General features: G+C 34.7%; 4 protein-coding genes across 8 annotated transcripts; 2 read left to right on the forward strand and 2 right to left on the reverse strand.

Moving 5' to 3' along the window:
- The first annotated feature begins 1,468 nt into the window (after positions 1-1,468).
- Positions 1,469-4,837, forward strand: LOC123006722 (eukaryotic translation initiation factor 2-alpha kinase). Its single transcript, XM_044401420.1, has 9 exons — positions 1,469-1,814; positions 1,865-1,985; positions 2,034-2,657; positions 2,702-3,015; positions 3,067-3,360; positions 3,407-3,547; positions 3,595-4,148; positions 4,204-4,397; positions 4,446-4,837. Exons 1-9 carry the CDS (start codon positions 1,711-1,713, stop codon positions 4,608-4,610), a joined length of 2,511 nt encoding a protein of 836 aa, XP_044257355.1. The 5' UTR covers positions 1,469-1,710; the 3' UTR covers positions 4,611-4,837.
- On the reverse strand, positions 4,674-18,270 carry LOC123006721 (chondroitin sulfate proteoglycan 4). Its single transcript, XM_044401419.1, has 11 exons — positions 17,789-18,270; positions 17,425-17,731; positions 17,248-17,371; positions 13,060-14,268; positions 11,866-12,423; positions 10,567-11,817; positions 10,280-10,522; positions 9,540-10,230; positions 9,337-9,492; positions 5,335-7,254; positions 4,674-5,286 (listed from the first exon to the last, which is right to left on the reverse strand). The coding sequence occupies exons 1-11, from the start codon at positions 17,856-17,858 to the stop codon at positions 4,910-4,912; spliced, it is 6,906 nt and encodes a 2,301-aa protein (XP_044257354.1). The 5' UTR covers positions 17,859-18,270; the 3' UTR covers positions 4,674-4,909.
- Positions 18,271-19,227: 957 nt separating this feature from the next.
- LOC123006723 (phospholipid scramblase 2) lies at positions 19,228-21,663 on the reverse strand. 5 transcript variants are annotated; one of them, XM_044401423.1, is made up of 7 exons: positions 21,357-21,662; positions 21,161-21,215; positions 20,918-21,118; positions 20,194-20,301; positions 19,930-20,147; positions 19,557-19,883; positions 19,228-19,509 (listed from the first exon to the last, which is right to left on the reverse strand). In XM_044401423.1, exons 2-7 carry the CDS (start codon positions 21,204-21,206, stop codon positions 19,450-19,452), a joined length of 960 nt encoding a protein of 319 aa, XP_044257358.1. In that variant the 5' UTR covers positions 21,207-21,215; positions 21,357-21,662; the 3' UTR covers positions 19,228-19,449. The 5 variants fall into 5 exon arrangements, with proteins under 5 accessions (XP_044257358.1, XP_044257356.1, XP_044257359.1 ...); XM_044401421.1 differs by having other exon boundaries at positions 21,349-21,662; XM_044401424.1 differs by having other exon boundaries at positions 21,522-21,615.
- A 203-nt stretch (positions 21,664-21,866) lies between these two features.
- On the forward strand, positions 21,867-23,270 carry LOC123006724 (ras-related protein Rap-2c). The gene has a single exon (XM_044401426.1). It carries the CDS (start codon positions 22,094-22,096, stop codon positions 22,637-22,639), a length of 546 nt encoding a protein of 181 aa, XP_044257361.1. The 5' UTR covers positions 21,867-22,093; the 3' UTR covers positions 22,640-23,270.
- The last annotated feature ends 378 nt before the right edge of the window (positions 23,271-23,648 follow it).

A 23,648-nucleotide genomic window follows, 5' to 3' on the forward strand; every position in this document is an offset into this window, starting at 1 on the left:
ATAAACAAAACCAAAAGATGTTTAGAATAATTGTGAATTTTGACACTCCAAATAAAAAAAAAATATTCTATTCCTTACATCTGCTTTAAAAGTGTGATAAAATATTAATTAAAATTCTTTGATAAATAAATAAAAAATTAAAAATAACAGATACCAGACTGATAAAACCAAATTTTTCTTCTAGAAAACTTGGACCGTAAAGTAAAACACATTGCGCCATCTCTAGAAAAAGGAGATAAAGCGTTATCACAAATGACGCTGTTATCAAACGCAACTGACATAACATTGCTAAGATTTCTTTGTTAAAAAAAAGAAATTTGATGAATTGACTACTTTGGTGTAAAATAAGTCACAAATATTTTATGTCTGTGTAGAAACAGGATCTATATTACAACCCAACTGGACCGTACTCATAAATTTAGAGCCATGAAGCTCAACTTTTCATACAGAAAAATCCTTGTAATTTTTTTTTAGCTTGGCGATATATATTTGTTAGTTCTGTGATTATTGATGACCTTGGGAGTCACACCATATCACAGAATAAAGGTTAGTAAGCAGAAGTTGCACTCCACCGATTTCATGTCACAAAATTTTACTCGCGTAGCCTCGAGGCGCACAGCTTTTGCCACGCGGTGTTCTGGCGCGTTTTTAATTGTAAAAACTCATCTAAAATTACATTTTTATGTTTTAATCCTCACAAATTGCTTTATTGTGGCCAAAAATTGAAATTTGAACAATTATTTCGTTAAAATTCATTGATTTAGAATGATTTCTGAGTTAAAATTGAGCAAAATTGTATTGGAAATGTCTCAAATGACTTCATTTTGGCAGAAAGTAGCAATCTAAGCATTTATTCTCTTGAAATACATTGATTTAGTTTGATTTTTTTGCTTAAAAACAAACCCAGGTTGAATGGAAATAGCAGAAATCACTATATTTTAGCCAAAAATTAGGATTTAAGCAATTTTTAGCCCTTATTTGTAAATTTTGAGGCTAGCTTATACTACTACAACTAAAAAAAAAATAACTTTATTAATCGTTGACCGATTTTCTTGTTTGAAAATTTGAATTTTTTTCCAACTATTTAGAATTTTTAGACTAATTGTATGGAAAGAATCATGCAATCTGTCGAATTATGAATTTTTGATTTTTTTAAGATTTGGCAATAAAGGCTAAAAGCGATAAAAACGACTCGAATCGGTGTTTTTGAATCAAAAATTGATCAAAATACAAATTTTAGTACACAATAAATGCACTAAATACACAGTGTCATGTAAATCTTCTAAAAATAGCAAATTTTGACAGTTTGGACATTTCAAAATTAATTAACGTTTATTCTTCAAGATTTTGCAAAAACCTCACCGATTATCCATAAGAAAACTGTTTTAATTCAATTCGAATTTGAAAATTTGAACAGAATGAAAGTCAACCACGTGATGTGTGCTACGGTGCTGCGCGAGTTCAATGTTTGCCAAGGTTCGACACCAAGTACCAAGTGCGACATTCTGGAACCACATCATGAACTTGTGTCATCAAATGACAGCAGTGACATGTACACACTTGTTGTAAATAACATTATTTTGAAAGAAATATCCTGTTGTGTTTTACGCTAAATTTCATTACATTCCTGAATTCAGTGTGGTTTAATAATAATAATATGACTTAACGAACATGTGATGTGTAGCATTTTTACCATAATATATTTCCAAAATGCTTTTTTTCCAATCAGGTATTGTTTTTTTCTTACTGGTTTTAATTCAAGTCCACGGGGAATATGAGCAGCTCCCAAACTGTCTTGACAGTTATGTGCCAGGGTATGTAGCACTTTAACAGTGGAATAGTGATTATAAAAATAAAATTTTAGCTTGGTTCTTGTTAGTACCATTGACGGAAAATTCTCAGCCTTGTCTTCAGAAGGGGCTTTAAAATGGCAAGTTGATACCGATCCTGGACCTTTACTAGTCTCAAACATTCATAATCTTGAGGTGGAGAAAGATAAATCCCCGTAAAATTGTTCTAATCTCTATTTCCAGTTAACAAATAGTGGTAAATGGATCAGGATAATCCCCTCTTTAACTGGGGCGTTATACAGGTTTGATGGTTCCAGTATTGATCCAATTTCAATATCAGCAGAGTCTCTATTAAGATCCTCTTTTAAATACTCCGACGATTTAGTTATAGCAGGGGGACTTGAAGTGCGAACCTATGGTATAGGGTTCCGCACTGGCAAAGTTTTCTACACTTGTTCCACTCTACATTGCATAAACACCACTAATAGTGGGCCTGAAGTTGAGGATATTTTACTTTTGGAGAGGAGCACACAGATAGTTAGGGCTGTTGAGTCACAATCAGGACATGAAAAATGGAACTTCAGTGTAGGCCATCACAATATAAAATCAACTCATGTTAGTTGTGCTGACTCAAACAAAAACCTTTTCAACTGGAATATATCCGCCATAATACCTGATGGTCTACTATTAGCCTCAAATTTTCAAAATAACGTTGAAACCACTTGGCAATATCAATTTCCATCACCTATAGTGCGTGTTTGGAGATGGAACGGCCATAAACTCACAGAAATAAATTTGTTTCAAGTAAAAAATAGTAAAGAAACGGAAATATCACCAGCTATATATCTCGGGATGCACAAGAAGCAGGTTTGTGGTAATTTTGCCATATTCTTTCTAATTTTGGGTTTTAGTTGTACATTCATGAATCTTTCGTTTTACAAAATAAGTTACAAGCGGTAACGGCAGTGGGACCACCGAGGAGTTTGGGGAAAATCCCCTGGAAACCTATCCCAGCGTCAGGACTTGTAACTGAGGATGATTCAACAGCGATTTCGGTTTTATACAGCTCGGAATATGTCAACGGTCATGGATACTTCCTCTACAGTGACCAAGCAATAAAACAAAAAAATAGTGCGATTTGTGAAAACAATAATACGTTAAAATACCCGGCCTTGACTTTTAATTCGAAAACTGATAGTCTCAGATGGTTATTTTCAATGTGGTGGTGAGAATTTCGCACTTTATTTTTTTCTTTCTTCAAAACGTGATATTCCAGGAAAGAAATTCTCGTTACACTATTGACATTTTCTCTCCTGTTCAATTTAATGTTTCGGTCATTCAGCCGCCGCCAAAACCCCACTAAACAAGTGATTTTTGTTGAACGCCCTGTAGAAGACTCCTCATCTGACAGGACATCTGAGTCGTCGGATGGGTTATTCACTTCGCGCTATTTGAACGATTTTGATACTTTAAGGTGTTTGGGGAAGGGCGGTTTTGGGGTTGTTTTTGAAGTGAAACAAAAAATTGATGAGTGTCACTACGCGATAAAAAGAATTGTGTTGCCTAATGAGTATGATATTATTTTTGTCGGTTCATTTGACAATAAAACGTTTCAGGAGAAAAAAACGCGAAGCTGTTATGAGAGAAGTCAAGGCTTTGGCAAAATTAGAACACCATAATATTGTTAGGTATTTTAATTCGTGGGTGGAGCAGCCTCCGCCAGGTTGGCAAGAACAACACGATAACGATTGGATCAAGTAAGCTTTGTACTTGTACTGTCAAAAATTAAAACTATTTCTTGTAGAGATAGAGAAACAAGTGGATTTACAACTGAAACAACACACTCAAAAAATAAGACTGTTGATCCTTTTTCTTACGCAATCGATGAAACTAAGAGTAACGATTCGTTTATTGTATTTCAGAATAGTACCAAAGGCAGCCATGTGCAAAGTGATAAAACTGAGACAGTGTCGTATGAGGAATCCCACACATCGGGGGTAAACTGGCGCCGCCCTAGTCGGCGTTATCACAGCTTAACTGACTCTCCTGTAAAAGAACCACCAACTTTTCTTTACATTCAAATGCAGTTATGTCAAAGACAGAGTTTGAAAGAGTGGTTGGTCGATAATAAAGAGCGCCCCGTTACCGACATCTTACAAATATTTAAACAAATTGTGTCGGCTGTTGAATACGTACACATGCACGGCCTAATACATCGTGACTTGAAGCCTAGCAATATATTTTTTTCTTTGGATGGTCAAATCAAAGTGGGGGATTTTGGTTTGGTGAAAGACGAAGAGGAATCTCATGATGCTTCAAGTGGTTTAAGTTCACTTAAAGGACACACGAAAGAAGTTGGTGAGTTGGCAACTCTATCTGTCCAAAAATTTTGACATTTGACATTTTTTTGTAGGAACTCGCTTGTATATGAGCCCTGAACAATTGAACGGCCAAAAATACAATTACAAGGTTGACATATACTCATTGGGATTGATATTTTTCGAATTGTTGGTATATTTCTCCACGGATATGGAAAGAATACAGACAATGACCAGCATCAGAGATAATAAGTTTCCCAAAGACTTTACTGAACAATATTCGGATGAGGTATCAAATTTCGTTTTGTTTGACCAATGAGCCAGGTTATTGTTTCAGTATCGTTTACTTACTTTGATGCTTTGTCAGCTACCTGAAAAAAGACTTACAACGTTCGGGGTGCGGGCAAGGCCTCCATTGAATTGCTGTGATAATTATGATAAAACCTACGATTTTGAATTGCCAAAATCGAGTCGAACTATCGGTTTGGCAACTTCAAAGTAATTTCTAAATAACTTGTGATATATTGGCGATTTTGGACTTCATACATTCCAGTAATTAATGGAATTCAAAATAAGATAATATTTATTCAAACATAGCAAAAAGTAAAAATACCTACAATATTGTAGCGATAAAATAACGCATTGGTTCACTCTAAGCCTAGTATTGTATATAAAAATAATAAGAAAACTATCCCTAAGAAAGAAATAAAACCTAAGTTCCGTAAAAAACGTTTTGTAATTTTTGTATAAATACACCACAGACCTATACACTGATAGGTAATGAAAAGTCGAGTTAAAATGTTAAACCCAATATTGGTTTCTACGCAGCATAATGTTCTTAGAGGGACACGTTGGGTCTGATGCTTCGCAACTACTCCAATCATCCGAATGTTGCTCATCAACACCGTAGGGGTAACACGCATGCGATTCAAGCTCACTTCTACTAAGTGGAGTGACTTTACACTGTGGCAGTGCTGTGGGTAGCGATGGGGTGAATCCATCTAAATGGTGCTGCTTTAGGGGCGAAGGTGACGCCAATAACCGGTCAGGAGGTCTCGGTAGAGGTATAGGTTGCAAACACTCCTCTTCTTTCTTCAATTCTTCAACTTCTAATGAGCGACACTTAATAACTACGATTACAGCGACTCCGAGTATAATCACACCAGCAACCATACTCACTAAAACAATCAAAATTAAACCACGTCTAGTGCAACAACGAATTGTACCAATGAGGAAGTAGTCTCGGGTCATGTTAGGACTTGCAAAGTGCAAGCCTCCTTCATGACCGGCTGGGTCACTCGGCCCGGCTAAAGTCGAGTGGATTTCATTACTAATCGAGGACTTAATATCTAATTTTAATTCGCCAACAGCCGGTTGGAAAATACTAGCAGCAAGTAGAAAAATTAAACGTTCCTGTAGGCCGTTCCAAGGTAGTTCGATATTTTTCACATATAAATATATTAAACCACTTTGTACTTCATCGTGACTAAACGACGTTATCACTGTATTTAACACATGACGCTTTTCGCCTGAACTTCTTATTACTTTCTTCACTTGGATACAAGTCGGTAGATGCATGACTGTATATCGTGGATTGCTATTGGTTAATTTAGCTAAAGGTGTAGCATCAAGAACACTTAATGTGAGTCGGTTATACTCCCCAGTTATAACAGTGAAGTTTCGTATTTGCATCAGTGGTTGTACTTTAATTGTTACATCAACTTCGTTTCCTACCGATGTATTACCGGAAATAATCTCACCGATGACTTTAAACGTGTCATTAGCGGCGGTCATATCAGTTTGTAGGTACATGACATAGTCATTTTTTAAGTCATTTTGGGTGAACACCATAGAGGGAGCATCTTGTACGTAGAGAACCCCACGTTTCGGTTCACGTTTCACCGTATACCGAATCTTCTCCTGATTTGCATTTGTTTCAATAAAAAACTGTTTTTCTGATAGGAACATAACGTCTGAGCCTTGTTGCAAATACACCGGTAATCCTGCTGTTATATTAATCCGTATCGGCAAAACTATTATATTAAACAACTTAAATTCCGGCCGGAAAGATTCATCCCAGACTCGAAAATGAAACGAATCAACCAGAACCGAACTATTATGTATATAAACCAACAATTTGTTGTCAATATCAGCTTGAGTAAAATAAGTCACAGGTACTCGATCCGGTAACAAGACTAATCTCCCTTGATGCGGCCCTGAGATTATATCATATTTTATTTTCGATGGTGGTGTATCCGCGTCTTCTGTCGCAAGTTCAGTTCTTGTAATCGTGTGATTCTCGCCTTGTACAACAGTCAAACTTGGAGCCGGCGTAACCAAATTAAACGGTTGGTCATTAATCGGGTTAATACTAATAGGCACTGTTATATTACACAAAATGACATAACCCGGAATCAAATATAAAGAAAAATGAATATTATCCCCAAGTGAATCCGAATGGTCATGTTCGTAATACACCTGCCCCGCCTCCAACTGCTGTTGCGTAAAAGTGCTAATGTTGTGATTATGTTTGAGGAAAATCACCCCATGTTGGGGGACACTAGCCGATGCGTGAATAATCGGTGACCGAATCCCGGCATGATTCTCAAGAAAACTAATCACACGTGATAAATTCAACGGAACTGTGGTAATCCCCCCTTCATTAACCGTGATCTTCGGAATGGTCACATACGCGTCCAAGCCCCCCGAAGACACAGAAATGTCGATTTTCAAACTCTGATTGTGCAAACTGCGCGCAAGGTGGGCCTTGACGTTGAAAACAAACGAATCATTTGCGTACAAATCGGAAAATTGGTGTGTGTGCTCGTAGAAGACTTTGCTTTCGTTTAAGTCATTTTGGGTGAATGTTGAGACGACTTTGTAAATCCCTGGGGCTTCCGCTGACTCCATCATGAGGCGGCCGAGAGTCGGTGGGGTCACAACATCGTAGGTCACAACACGGGTCGAGTCTGAAATTGTTGTGAGCAGATGTGACGATGTGATGTATTTTCGTTGCAATGGGAAAATGTGGAGTGATCTACAGTGGATTTCCAACTGTACTGGTTTTGTTTTTATGTGAAATGTGTACTGTTCTGTTGTGTGTAATCCATCACTTATATTAAACGTAAATTTCGCTTCGCGTCCATCTAGAATCAAGTTAATTAGTCTCAATTGGGGGAAACCCGAGGGGCCGTTCACTACAAATTTTTGGAATTCAATCGGAAATTGCTTGGAATTATTGAAATTATCTTTGGATTGTGAATTACTAGAATTGTATGTGAATTACTGGAACTTTTTTGGAATTATCAGCCGCCGAAATTAACCGGACAACAAAAATTTTGCGATTTTTCACGATGCAATATTTTTGTTATTCTTTATCGAATTTTTGTTTGGCTTAAAGAAAAAACTTTGTAGATCATTGTAATTTAATTCAATAATATTTCTAGTTTTGTGATACTCAAAAGACGAAAGCAGTGGTGTTTTTTTTACTTATTTTCATACTGAACTGTGGTGTGCGACAGAAACAAACTTAAGTTTTTACTGATTTCAGATTATTGTACATCCTTTTCTGAATTATGTACCACATTATTCTCCATAATTTTAATTCTTGAGACATGAAAAATATAAACCTTAAAAAAACATTACATTTCCAATTTCAATGAATGTGAATCTGTGCCATAACGTCAAAATAGGCGCCTGGAAGCTTCCACTTGATAATTTGTTCAATTGATTTTTTTTGTATTTGTTGTGTTTCTATTGCGATTTTCTATTAAAAATGAGTCGTTTTATTGAAAATACATTTTTTCGGAGTAAGTTTTATTCCGTTAGGGGGAAACAATTTTTTTTCCAATTTTGTTGTGAAAAGCAACCATTGTGATGTCACTTTAGTTGTCAAATGTGTTTAATTTTATCACTAGTTATAAAATATGACATTATTTTATCACTAGTGTTAAAAAGTGTGACATTAAGAAAACAAATAAATAACACTATTTTCATAGCAACGCCACGACCTAGTATGATTTTGGAAAATTATTGAAATCACAGATTTTAAATTCGAATTTGGTGCCTATGTTTTTCACAACCAAATTGGAAAAAATCTTGTATAAAACACGATTCAAAATGGCTGTTTTCTGTGCACACCTCTAGTAAAAAACACGCTCTGCAACTTGTTTTTTAAAACATTTTTTTTAGTAAAATTTTTTACCTTTTTTATCATAGTCGATTTTGGTTGAGAAAAACGAAATTTAAAACTTTTATTTCTTTAATTTTTTTATTTCTATTGATTATTGTTTTTTTGAATATATTTTGAGAGTTTTTATTTTATGTTTTGTGTTTTTCTTAGTTTCTTCTTAGTATTTATTAGTTCATGTTATCTAATGATTTGTGTTATTTTATGGTTAATTTTTATAATTTTTATATTTTTTTACTTTTTATATTTTTTTAACTTTTACACTTTTATACTCCAATTTATGGTTTTATTATGGTTTCATTTATAATTTCCGTTAGAAAAAATTTTGTCAAAAATACGTACTTGTACCTACTGTCTTATTTCTTTTGTTATTATTAAAATCCGTTGAAGTTCCAAGTTTTTCAGATTTTTTGTGTTCAAAGACGTAACTGTGCTTTTTTGGTGACAAGCAATAATTTTCGGTTTAACTACTTTTTTATGTAGCCTACTTTCTGAGTAACATTAGAAAAGTAGCTTATTTTCCAATGTTTTGGATCTCTGGGGCACCAAAAGATAAAATTAAAAAAAAAAATTGGTCCTCATTCAGAAAAAAACGGGCAATAATGTGAAATAAGTAAAAACTTAATTTTGTCTCTATTGCACACTACGGCTTAGTATAAAAAAAGTAAAAAAACAGTGCTCTCGTCTTTTAGGCATAACATTTACAAGACAAAACCAGAAATGAATTAAATTACAATGTTCTGTAAAGTTCGTTTTTAAGCCGAACAAAAATTCGTTGAAATCCGACAAAGAATAACAAAAATATTGCAATGTAAAAAATCGCAAAATTTTAGTTGTTAGGTTAATTTTGGCGGCCAGTACCGTATTGATGAGTTGAATTTCTTAGAACTATTTAATTTAGGAATTATTTTGGAATTACAGGAATTAATTTGGAATTATAGGAATTAATCTGATTGGAATTACTGGATTTTTTTGGGATTGGAATTAGTTGTACACATTTTTTTCAAGTTAACGGCCCCTCGGGACAATGCCACCAAACCTTGATTTTTGAACACGATCATTCCTCGGTTGATAAGTTCCTGAGTGAAATGATTCACGGAGCTTGACAAGTCGGATTTAAGTGCCAAACTACCCCACCAACTATTTAAAACTTGATACTTTAAAATATCACCTGGTTTATCGTTGTCTATTGCAGCTGTAATTATTTATTTATTAAAAGAAAAAGTTTTTAGTTTTACTCACCCAACATTGAGTTGGTTATTGCTTCCACTCCGCCTTCCCACATGACAAGTCCTGTATTATTGACTAACTTCGGTTTTTGATCATTGACAGGTAACACATTAACGGTTAATGTAACCGGATTGCTTCTCTTCTGGTTAACAACCGCAGTTAACTTAATTTCATCAACAAGGTTTTCGGAGCCGTCATGAGCGTAACTTATACTTCCCCCGAGTAATTTTTTGTGCGAAAACTTGTTTAATTTATTGCATCTCTTGTCGATTTGTATACAACCGTGACGGGCATCTTGTAAAATTGCATATTGTAAATACTGCACTTGCGATTTACTTTTGTAATAATCGGTTAATATAAAAAGATGTGAGGTAGATAATGTGGTGACGCCACCTTCGTTTACTGTTACGTTGTTACTCCCTAAGTAGATTTGTTCGGGGATAATTTCGACCCGTAAAGTAACGTCGTTTTGCCAAACTATTCCGTTTGTTACATTAAAAACGATTTTATCCCGAGTTTGATTTGCAACCGATTGGATGTATAAAATCCGATTTTCGTTTATGGAATCCTGAGTAAAATAATACACATTACTGGGTTCGTAATCAGAACGTTTGGAATCAGGTATTGTACTTATATAACCATTTTCGGGTAACTGTGTAATGTAGTAATAAATAGCAGAAGGTGGTACATTTATTTGTGATATCTAAAAGAAATTTCGTTAATTTAATTAAACACAATTGGAGTAAAAAAACCTCTAAGATATTTTTAGTGATAATTGCACTAGTTGACTCCTCAACTTGTAACTTATTAATATTTTTGATTTCAAGTGGTTCCCAATAAGTGGACGGTAGTATTAAAACTCCCAACTGAGCAACATTAACGGCATCTTTACATCTAACTGTTAATTCGATTTCATCTGCGTCAGAATTAGAAACCTCATTGATGTAACTAATGCGACCTGAGACAACATCGGCTTGAGTAAAATTTTGTAATGACTAGAAAAAGAAATTATTTTGGGTCAATAAACCAGTTTTTTTACCTTTAAATTATTAGTATTGACCAGTCTTCCCGAAGTTGGTTGAGATGTAACTTCATAAATGACATCAATATCGGAAGCAAAAACATTTGTAGCGTAAGATAAATTATCTTGAGTCACAACAGCTAAACTACTCTGTTGCACAATTAATTTTTTCTTGTGGTGGACATGAATGAAAGGTGCTGAAGCTTGTACTTCTAATACTCCATTGACGTGAAATTTGCCATCAGTCACCCATAGTCTAACTTTGGCATATTCGGGGCCTTTATGTCGAAATAAAATTCGGTTATTGTCGATATCACTCTGTGTGAATTCTTTAATTTTAAGTGTTCGATTCTCGATGTAATAAAAATTCCCATTCGGTGATTCCCTGCATGTATAAATGATTTGCGCCGGTGTCGTGTCTAAGTCAGCGTCTGAATATTTCAAGTCATTCCCTGTCACAATGCGTTCTCCACCGACAACGACATGAAACACTTTATCGATCACCCTGATAGGACTGTTATCATTTTTGAGATTTATTTCGATTTTAAACTCGCCAACGTATTGGAAGTTCTCTAGTGCGGAAAGTGCACTAAAAACGAACCCATCGTGGCGAGTCTCAGAACCATCGTGTTTATAACGAACTTGTTTGGACTTGAGTTCACTCAAAGTGAAAAAATCACTAGCGTTGCGAGAACTTATTAATAAAACGCCAAATTGGGGTTTTTGGGTGATGTTGAACACGAGTTCGGTTACAACCGACGATTTGATATTTAAATTTGTTAAATCAATGGTCTCACTTGCCCCCTCGTCCACGAGCAGGGGACGGGAATAAAACACAACTTTCAAAGACACATCATCGGGCGGCTTGTAAATAATGTTAAAATTGTGAGTGAGATTTTTACAACCTGGAGATAAAACAATAAATTGAAAACTGTCGTTGATATAAGAGTATGGTTTTTGGTGGAACTTGTATTTTATATTTTGTGACTGGATATCTTCTTGAGTGAATGTGTCACAAGATCGTAACTTGTATTTCGACATTGAAGAGAAGAGATAGCCGTAAACTGGAGGTGATGTTATGACGTAGTGTATCGAAGTTGGTAGTGTTTTTATCGGTTGTGTATGAAACGATAAATATTCAGATGACAAAGTTGCTTCCCATGTCTCATTCAAAAACAATAACGGCTTAGTATTCACATTTGTTAAAGAACATTTAACAAAAGTTAGTCTAAACGTATACACAGACGATTTATCTAAAGTTAGTCTAAACTGAAACGGAAATCACGTAACTCGCTAATTGCACAATAAATAAGTTACCTGAAATTCGTCAAACTCGGGCTTTGATGTTGTATGTCTGTACCTGACTCGATGTTGTTTCAAGTCAATGTTGGTAAAAATTTCCGACAACTCCCAGACGTTCATATTTTTCTCAACTTCTATGACACCATAAGACGGCTTTTTGACAACATGAAATTGGATTTTATGATCCACCCCCATAACATTCGACGTAAAACTCAAATTGAAGGGTGTGATTATTGCTGAAGTTTGGTGTAAAACAGTCAACCCTGTGTTATTCTCCAAACGCCAATATTGTGGCGAAACAGAAACACGGATTTTAGTAACGGGACTCGTTTCAATCCCGTCTGACACTTGCAACGAAATAAATGAATCATTTTGTGAATTGCTATGATGTACGAACATGATTTTCTTTTCTTCGATTTCTTTTTGACTGAAAGAGTTTATTTTAATTCCTTCTTTGTTCCTGTGTTCGAAATGTCCAACATCTGATTTGATTATATTGTAAATGATTTGCTCGGGGGGGCTATCTGGATCCTTCACTTTGAAAAGATCCGAATCGATCTGCTTTTTCGTGCCCTACAAGAACACCTGGTCGTGGAATCGCCGATGAACAAAGCGAGTTCATGCAAAATAAATCTACACTAAACTACATTAGTAGGGTTTAGTGTACATTTAAAAAAATCTGGTGTGAACTTCACACGACTTTCCTTATCCTACTTATTTGGAAAATATCCTAACGTGTTGGAAATCCGGTAGCAAATCTAACATTTGCGTTAGTGTCACCTAAGTCACCTAGTTGTCGCGGGTTCAAGTCTGATTCTAAATAATTTATATTCCCATATCTTCGACCGTATAATTTTGCGACTTTTGGTCTTTACGTCCCCTTCCTACAAGTAACTTACATACCAAATTTCAAGTTTCTAGCCCAAACCAACATTTTGGTATCTTATAGGATAAGGAAAGTAAAAATGTTATAGTTCACTACTCACCATTTCAACTACAAACATGTCATGCCGACATTCATCTTAAACAAAAAAACTCAAATAAAAAACTAGCATTGACTCAATTCTGCCTGCTGTATTAAAACAAAATAGCGTTAAGAGTTGTTAGGTGTCGAGATAAGGAATCCACTAAAAAATAACTAAAAAATCTATGTTATTGACATTCAAAACAAAATTTTTTTGATCATGCTATAAATTTGTGTCAAATTACCTGAACGATGCGTAAAACTGTAGATTCGGAAGCACTCAATAGCGGAAGATCATTGACCGGGACTATATTTGCAGATAAACTAAATCTAAATCTACCCTGTAAATATCCTGGCAAAATAAAGGATTTATCTGGCGAGAATTCCACTTCGAGGACTACAATATCTTGATAAAATTCTGAGCCATCGTGTATGTAATGAACTTTATCTTTTAAAATATCGCCAAGTGAGAAGGATTTTTCATGAGGCCAGGTCTCAATAGTTCCGTGCATTGGCCCTTCAATTATATAAAAATTAATTCCAGAATCTTTGATCCCAAATTTTTGATAATCAAGTATCATGTACAAGTTATTAGTGGTGATTATAGCACTCTTGCCCTCTAAAACACTCAAAGGTTCGACTGATAGTAGTTCTAAATCTGTGGCAAGACTGTTGTGTGAGAAGACTTTGTATCCTTCAGTGAAGTTATGTTTTACACAGAATTCCTCCTGGCAGTGGCACTGGAATGAGTCGAGGCCTTTTTGGACGCAAACGCTGCCATCTTTGCACGGGTTTTGTACGCAAGGGTAGTGCCACATGCAACCAGATAACAAGCCTTCACTCACAATGACATCAGAGAGTCCAACTTTCACGTCGGAGATAATAATGTGTCTTATGCAACCTTTGAAAGTTGCATCGCAGTATTTGCAACCTTTGGACATGGCCCGTGAGCGTTTACTCACTTCCAGACCACCGATATATACGTTGTCGCTTAATTGAAAGCCGTGTCCGTGGCTGTTTTTCTCGTTTTTTATTTTTCCATCTACACTAATTTCGATGAGCGTTGGACTAATATGTACATGTACTTTATGCCAATGTCCATCAGCAATGTACTCACTATTTACAATTTCTGTATTTTTTGATTCGCTTTTGATTATACATCGAATATTACTTTTCCATATTTCGATAAGGAAAAAGTCAAATTTCGTACCCCGTCCCATGTTATAAAGCAAAATACTTTGCGTCGTTTGTGTCTTAATATCGAATTGGATTTTGATTTCTTTCGAGTAAAAATTTCGTGAGAGTAACATGAAAGCGTCGTCTTCTACGAAACTAATTGGTTGCTCGAATGTAGCTTCGAATTCACTCGCACAATTCCAAGTTATTCGTTGAACAATTGATTGCGATTGACGGAGCCTTGCTTGTTCAAGGACCATTAGGCCGTTATAGCTTAACTAAAAGGGAAGAAATTCCAAATTTAAGATTTACTCAATTTCAACGAATTTGGGTCACCAGCTTTTATTATGTTTACAAGCTGTTTTATGCGCAGATGACATGTTGCATTCACAAGAAACGTATTATTATTATTAAACTTTACACATTTGACCCAAAATGCAACACAGAAACCTATTCTCTGCTCTGCAAGTTTTCATAACAAGATAACTCACCAAGTCACTGCTGCTATTTTATTTATCGTTGTAATAAAATCACCAATCTACTGTTTAAGATCGACTCATCTTTTCAATGTTTTTGCCCTCAAAAGAGGGTGTCTTTGGGGGATGGTGAATGAAAATACGAACCGGATTTAATTTTTATTGAAAGAATTTTGAGAATCGTACTTAAACCTTTGAAAGTGAAAAAAAAACCGCTTAGTTCAATACTTTTTGTTCATCTTGTTGTTTACTTGGTTCAATTTTTATAAGACTCACTTCGAGTCCCTTTTTTTGTCCTCAGTCGTAAAAATTCACGCGTGGTTGAAACATTCGACCAATTTTGTTTTCGAGGCAGCAAAGAGTAAAAAAACACCTTGTTAAAATGGTCAGTTGCGTCTGGAAATCTGGTTTGGTTATGACTCGTGCCCGTCTCGTGCTGTTGTAATCAGGGTTGGCTTAAGTTTTCATTCGCTTGTGTGTGTTATTTTTTAATTTTTGTCAAAACGTCCTCATACCTACACGTGGTTCTAGCTGGGTGATAAAAATGTTATATATTTTTTACATTAAATTGTTATTAGCTGAAGAGGACATTTTTTTAAAAAAATATTTTTTAATTTGAACTAGTAGTTTTTTATGTAAATGTTTTTGAATCCAACCCTGCATATCCAGTTAGCCAGCGGTGGTTGCAATATGGGGCAACCGGTTTGCATTTAAATACCGAATTGGTCGGATATACTGTCTGTTTCTCTCACATCTCCCTCCCTCTGCCTTAAAGATCTTGATTCTACTATAGGTATAATGAAAAAAGGTTCTATAATAGGTAATTTTTGTAATTTGTCTTCATGTGTGATGTCTTAAAATAGTCAATCAAATTTTGACTTTTAAAATTACGACAAAGTAAAAATTTTTGTGTAAAAACGGCATAAAGAGGGCAAATTACAAAAGTAATATAAAAAACTCGTTTATGAAATTTGTTTTTTAATTATTATTATTATTAATTATATAAATTATTTTAGTTAAGTTTGGGTTCTAATAATTACTGAAAATACTCATTTAAAAAACAAAGTTCGCAATTTCAAACAAGTTTTCTAAAACTAACAAAGTTTTGGTCACTCTTGAAGAAGGACAGCATAATGTGGCTTATCATTATACAAACAAAGATAGAAAATAACAGATTATTGTGTATTTTCACTTTTGACTTGACATTTTTTATCGATTTGCTTTAAAGCAACAAAAAGTGAATCATGAATTTTTCGGTATGAAAAATAGTTTTGGTGGTTTTTTGACCATATCGTAATAAAAAAATCAAAACTGTAGACTATTAAACCACACTTATTTCGACAGGATATTTTGTAAAATAAACTGTTTTTTTGATATTTTTTTTCTAATTATGTGTATTTGTGCGTTAGATATTTTACAGCATTCGGTTTTATTAATTTAATTTTATTCTTATATTTTTAATTTTATTTCATCCTGTAAAATTATTATACAGGGTGAATATAAAGTATGGAACCAAGCGGATTTATTTTTAATCATTTGCCTCCAGAAAATAATAATTAATATAAATTAAAGTAATAAAAAAAATGTGATCGTATTTTCAGAACGAAATTTTGTTTTGTATTTGAGTTATGCGATTTTTTTTGTCAAAAATGCAATTTATGTGAAAAAAATTTTTTGAAAAAATTAAATATAAAGCAGATAGTTGTAATCCTTAGAGTATAGCTTTTATGAGAAAAATGATTTTATAGTGGGTTGTCATTTAAAAAAATATTTTTTTTGTAGAACTCAAAAACAAAAGGAAATTTCGAAAAATTTTATTCTTGTTAAATCATCACATTTTTATAGTACTTTATCACTCATCAATTAGTTTTTTCAAAAAATAAATAGTTTAAGCAAAAAACGTTTGGTTCCATACTTTTTATTCACCTGGTATGTATATACCTATTATACAAAAAATGTCAAAAAATTTACCTGTTTTGGCGTTTTGCAAGGTCTTTTTAGTTTTTTTTTTCATTGGGACACCTGTATAGGTAGGCATAGATATAGGTAAGTTATTTCTGAATTTCGTAGATCAAATTTTCATAATATGACAACGTAATTATACGAAAAAGTAAGACCGATAAAGGTTACAAATTTGATTTCTGCACAAAAAATTCAAAAGTTGACTTTGTTTCTAAACGGAAAAAGTATGAAAACAGCCAAGAAAAACATTTTTAGGCATTTAAGTGCGATTTTCTCAAAATTCCTTCAATAAAAATTAAAACAGATTTCAAACTCGCATTCAAAATCGCAAAAAACATAAAGTACATCCGAATTGTGTCTGTTATTTAACTTAAAGCCTTGAAACTGGAGCTAGAGATTCGAAAAAAATGTTCTGCTTTTAGAAACACTTTTTCTAAACTAAAGTGTCGAATTTCTAATGGTTTTCCACCCTAATAATCGTTTTTACGCACATCCAGTGGGTAGGGAGTTATAAATAGCGAAGAATATTTTTTTAGAAACCAAAATAAATGAATCACTTGCGACTTGGAGAGGACACAAATTGGAAAATTCGATTTAAATAAAACATTTACTTAACGAGTAAAAATGTCAATTACGATTTTTTTTAATTTTTTTCGTATAATTAATTATACGAATGAATTAGCAACTTAACGCAAAAATCAGGGAATTTCATTGATATAGTAATTTTTATTTGTTTTGTAATGTGAAAGCTTTGGCTTGTAACGGGGATATTCATGAGGGTTATAATTAGCTCATTTCTGCTTTCCTTATTTTAGTTACCTCTGATAAACATCCTCTAAAATTGTCAAGATGTCCAAAAAAAATCTCTGAGAAGTTGCCATGGCCGCCAATAAAGAGGCCATAGTGGATATTTAATTCAAAAAATTGTCCAGGAAGTTGTTTCCTGAGACAAATCGTAGGTTAAATGATGATTTCTTTGTCCTCGTAGTGACTTACTGTACAAGTGGTGCGTTATCAACTTGCATCGACAAATTAGCTTCCCTTCTGGTGATTGTAACCTCATGCCATTTGAAGTCATTTAGTTTGAAAGTGTGTTGGGATAGGAGTTCGGATTCGCCGGCTCCTAGGTTAATGTTAATTTTAATTCTGCCGTTTTCTAATCTAACAATGCAGTAGTCGGTAGTGCCTGCCACAAGGAGTATCAAGGCATTGGGTAGAAGAGTCCGAAACCGAAAATGCACATCTGTCGAGCTTTTGGCTTCTTGGAATGGGAATGAGATGTGACTGCTACCGTAAAACGACGCTGAAATAAGAAGAAATGCTCGTCCACACACGAAAATAAACATTTCATCTTGCATACCTTGATCGAGGCAGATACACAACTGGAACACGAAACTGGGTAGCAACCATAACATAAACTTCCACTCCATGACAATATCGGGTGTTTATGTCATATTATTTGCTATTTTCGCGACACAACGCGTCAAAAAAAAATCAAACATATGAAATCGCGGTTGACAGAACCTTCCCACTCCATCATTTTCCGACGTGTTCGCGCGACTATTGAAACATCCCCCAGCGACGCCAAGCATGCGCACCAACACAATAAATAAAAATAGAACACAAGAAGTCTTTATTTAACAAACGGGGCTTTATGTTTTCCTTCGTTATTTTACTTTTATTACAGAACTTGGCACACTATTAGACTACACTCACTTTTCATATGTAAATTTATCGCCTTTTCTCACTTTTAATTTCCCATTTCCTGTTATGTTTATCCATATTTACAATATTTATATCACCATTTTTGCTACCAACCTAACTCCCTCTTTGTTTCATTTTACTAACGCGGCCATTTTCGAATTAAATTTCATCCTAAACTTGAGCTCAATTGTTCCTCTACTTCCCTGGATTTAGGTTTCAGGAATATGAAACGTGTTTTCCACGGTTTATTTCCTTCCACAATAGAAAGATTTGTTTTCTTTTGACTACTTCTGCTTATATTCATTCAACTGAGAAATTGTTTTATTACCGAATTTTATCGTTCCAGTAAGATTTATAACGCTATTTTAAAACTAATCAAACTGCTGAAAGCATTTCGTTGTAAATTTTGCCTGAAAGAATGTCGTTTCAGATTAATATGCATGTAGCATAATATAATGTAACACAGCCTATTTGTAAATGCAATTTTATGTTAATTTCGTCTGTTAATAAATCACCTGAATTCCCACATTTTGTACACCGGATGAATGATAAAATTGATACACACTAATCTGATATTAATTTAAACGATTATATGACTTTTGACTAACAATACTTTTTGCAAAAATTATAGTGACATGCCAAGTTTTTTATATTTTCCGCCATAACCAACATTTTAAACATGTCTAGCAACAGTTTTTCTTACAAGCACTGTATTATTTTTTTCTAATTTGCCTCCATTTTGATTCTTTAATAGACTCTCTAATGTCTTTATAGTCAAAAAGGCGACTAAATCAAATATTGACTTTTAAAATTAAGACATTACCAAACGTCACAATAATCCCTAAAACGACATGAGGACAAAATACCAAAAATAGTATAAAAAACTCGTTTTTTAAACTTGAATTCGCGCTTCAAGATATGAAACTTGTTTTCTTTAAAAACAACGAAAATTTTACTTACCTATTTGTGATTGTCAAATCGTTATTTTATTAAAACTGTTCTTTTTGACTCGTGTGAAATGCGAATGAAATTGAGCAAAAAAGCGTTAGTATTAATGCGAAGTAGAGTAAGAAGTTAATTAATGAAGAGTACGCCTACTGGTAACGTTATATTGGTAAATTGTACAATTATTACGAGAATATAATATGTAAATAGTTAGTAATAGTATTAAGAACATAATATATTAATTTATAGTCGGGAAGGCCATTTTGTAAGCATTAATAATATTGACACGTCTTTATAGAATTAACAATAAAAAATACATTGTGCAAAGACACTTAAAATAAAAATAAACGACACATCACATAAATGCAAAAACTAAAGCATTCCTGGAGTATCCTCTTCTTTATTTCTCGATTTTTCAAAGAACATAGCATCCTAGAAGAAAATAATTAATTTAGAGTTTTCCACAATTAGTAAATTACAATTAAAAAGCAAGCTCCTAGCATGACAGCTTTCATTCTCACATCCAAGTCCATCGGAAACGTTATCCCAAAATAATCAGTATCCGTAAACATTTCTCTGATAAGACCTGACCACTGTTTTGAAATTTTCCCCACTTGTGTGTTCCCATCAGCTGACATTATTTTAAATTCGACGTCTCCACAAATACTAAAAGTACAAAACGGCCCTTCTATTCGCAGAACCGTTTCGCCACTTGGATTTTTAATCGCGAAACTGGGACAAAAGATACTCCATTCTTGCTCAACTGTTCCTACAATTGTGCCAGGAGGTGCTGAAACCTCTATGCTCTGGAACAAATAATTGAATAATTGACAATTTCGACGTGATATGTACTTGGAGGCAGCACGGGAAACAGCAAGAATCACATGCCAGAGGACGGTGTAAATGAATCACTTCGTTTTTGTAATTATCTAAAATGTTCATGTCGAAAGGACGAATTGGACCGCAACAGTTTCGAGTCAAACAGTCGGAGTCTTCAACGGCGTAATATACTTTTTGGCCTAGGCTATTTTTCACAGTAAATTTATTTTTGGTTTCGAATCCAATGAGAGCTACAACGGGGGTTAAATCGGGGTGAAATTTAGTTAATTTCCATACCTTCCAATAATTCGACTTTTTGGTGGACTAGCAATTGGTCAATCATAGTAAGGTATTCCAATCCGGGAGGGCAATTGACTTGTCCTTGCGGCATATTCATCCAACCACCTGTTTACACAAAAAAACATTTTGTATTCCAATACTTCAATTTACTAGTTTCATAGTTGTGCTCACCGTAGTGATAATTCATTTTATTAAAAAAAAAACTTAAGTAGAACGTTAAGAATTAAATTGTGTTCATAAAATAGGTACTTGCATAATTTTGTCAACACACGAAAATTCTTGATAAGGCGAGAGGTAATTTCATAATTACGTGTAACTTCGCAAACATTGTTATTATTAAGGTGTGTGTACTTGCCTTTGTTCACTTTCTGAGAGAAATTTGTGGTAACCCTTGGTTTTTGGTGATCTTTTAATCCGAAATAATTTCCCAAGTTTCCGAACTAATATTCGCGGAATTGCCTTAAAATTGAATTGTGTTCTTAGTTCAGACATAGTTAGAACTGACCCATTATTCCCCTATCAACTTTTAAGACAAACAAACACTTTTTATCAACTACAGATCATTCACTCCATATTTATTTCCATAATTTATTAATAGTTAATAGAAACATCATCATGATTATTCAAAAAAGAATCACACACAACACAACGTTTTTCAGTGTACTCAATTGTTATTATTCTTTTAAATATTTATCTTATCATTTTATAAAAGTAAATATACCTGGTGCACCTCCTGGACCCATCGGTTGGTTGATCACTGGTGGGGGAGGTCCGTAGTGGCCTGGGGGTGGATACTGGCCCGGAGGCGGGTACTGCCCTGGAGGATAGCCTTGCGGCGGCGGTCCATACCCTGGAGGTGGTCCATAACCGGGCGGAGGGGGCGTTCCATAGCCCTGACCCGGGGGCACAGGTGGGTACTGACCTAAAGCTTCTATAGTACCAATAATTTACCCCAAAAACTCACCATTGTACGGCGTGGGGTAGACTCCACCGGGTGGAGGATACGACATCTTCAAAAACTAGTAAAAAAAGTATTTAATAATAGAGATAACATCACTGATGATATCTATATTTATCTTTGTGACTTTTCAAACTATACAGGGTGTTACGTCATTAGAATTATTTCGGAAATTGAGCACACTAGATCCATACCTACGTACTTTTTGGTGTTAATAACCAATGAAAAGATTTTTTCTGATTTTTGTTAGTGAGAAACTGTCAAATTATGAGTCACTAAGTCAATTTCGGGGTCATGCTAAATAATTTGTTTTTGGAGATAATTAAGATAGCCAAATAGTTGAAACACACTAATGGGAAGTATGTACTTAATTTGTTTACTGATGGGTGCAAATGGGAGGAGAGAATTTCAGAAATTTGTGGTTGTGAACTAGCCTCAGATGGCGTTATAAACCCGGGAATTATGAGTTTTGTGTTAAGTTTTATTTTGATTGTTTTTGATTGAAATCTAATTTGATGAAAGGATGTAAAGTTTGATTTTTATGTTGTTTATAGTAAAATAAGTTTTTATGTCTAAATGTATAGGCGTGTTCAAGTGTTCTGTTTTAAGTTTTTTGGTGTGGGATAGATGACGCTAGTTGTGCGTAGTTGCGAGTGTTGGTGGTGATCATGCGCGTAAGATGTGTCTGGGGTTGTGTTCGGTGTTCGCCCCTCCCCGTTATGTTCTAACTCCGAGTCATTCCTCGTGGCTTTACGTTTATTAGAGAAACGCTGCGAGATGAACAGTTCGCTAAGATGGCGTAGTGTGTTTGTCTGTATTTTGAAATGGATTGCTTTAATCTAATAAAGGTGATATTCATAAAGGCAACCAATCCGCTTATGCTTGTGTCGTGTGGGCACAAAGTGTGTTGGAAGAGCAATTAATCCCAAAATTGTAACAATGCGTGAGTTCAAAGTTGTGGTTCTCGGATCGGGTGGGGTTGGGAAAAGTGCATTGACGGTTCAGTTTGTTTCCGGATGTTTCATGGAAAAATACGATCCGACAATTGAGGATTTCTATCGGAAGGAAATTGAAGTGGACAATTCCCCTTGTGTGTTGGAAATCTTGGACACGGCAGGGACAGAACAATTCGCCAGTATGCGCGACCTTTACATCAAAAACGGGCAAGGGTTTGTGGTGGTGTACAGTTTGACCAACCACCAGACGTTCCAGGACATCAAGTCCATGAAAGAACTGATAACGAGGGTGAAGGGTACTGAGAGGGTGCCGATTCTTCTCGTGGCCAACAAAGTCGACTTGGACCATCAACGAGAGGTGCAAACTAGCGAGGGCAACAGTTTAGCTCAACAGTGGGGTTGTCCTTTTATCGAGGCAAGCGCCAAGAACAAGACCAACGTTAATGAAGTGTTCGCTGAAATTGTTCGCGAAATGAACTTTAGCCCCGAAAAGGAAAAGAAAAGTTACTGTTGTTGTACAGTGCTCTAATAGCGGCCTCATTTCTCTAAATTTATGGGAACAATGTGTTACAACAGGCGACACTCTGCTTGTGTGAATTCTTAATAATTACATTATAGCACTGTGGACAATTATAAATTTACATTTATAAATAATGCTCATTTCTAGTATACTTAACGTCATGGATGAAGAATATTGGCTTAGAAAATGCACAATATCTATATTTTTATACATGGAACAAAAATCAACGGAAACGATGCATAAATATTTTATTTACAAGTTTTTTAAACCAAATCATATCTATCATAAAATCTACATTTGATAGTGCCTGAAAAGTAGATACACAATTTGCGAATGTCTTAATGGTTGATGTTTATTAATCGGCCTAATCAAAAATGATTTACTGGGCCTTTATCATGCATACTTATCTCATCTTTGATGGTACTGTAATAATCATGAGCTCATATTGTACATAATTTAATCTAATATTATTTTATCAAAAGATCTGTGTTTGTAACATAAACTTTTTTCAATCAAAAGTGATGCGTGCTTGAAGATGAATGCTTGTAGACTAAGTAATAATGTTGCGATAATGAGTGCGATCTGAGAGCCAAATACGATTTGTGATATATACGTATAATAAAAAAAAGATTTAAGTGGACACCTTGTTTTATTTTAATCACACTCACAGGTGTCAAAACTCTGGACCATCCAACTGTGACGTCGGCACGTGCTTCTTGCTGACTTGAAAAAACTACATTCAATGCAACATTTACTTAAGAAACTGTGTAGGTAGTCTTTGGCATGCCACACTATTTAATAACTTGCTAACCCAAAACCAACTCGGCCACCTGTTCCAAAAACAACTCAACTTCAACACCCTATCAATGATAGAATAACCAATCAAGCTACTAAATTTCATTCACTATCAATGATTCGCAAGCTCTTTCAACTTAATTAAAAACCTCGATCATGGACGAAAATAGCATTATTGTGTGCAGGGTATTATCCAATTACCTACGATTTTTGAATCTGGGTA

Source organism: Tribolium madens, unplaced genomic scaffold (assembly GCF_015345945.1).
Source record: "Tribolium madens isolate multiple individuals breed KSU strain unplaced genomic scaffold, Tmad_KSU_1.1 Scaffold_2;HRSCAF=44;Tcas5.2_LGX, whole genome shotgun sequence".
NCBI classification, from domain to species: domain Eukaryota; kingdom Metazoa; phylum Arthropoda; class Insecta; order Coleoptera; family Tenebrionidae; genus Tribolium; species Tribolium madens.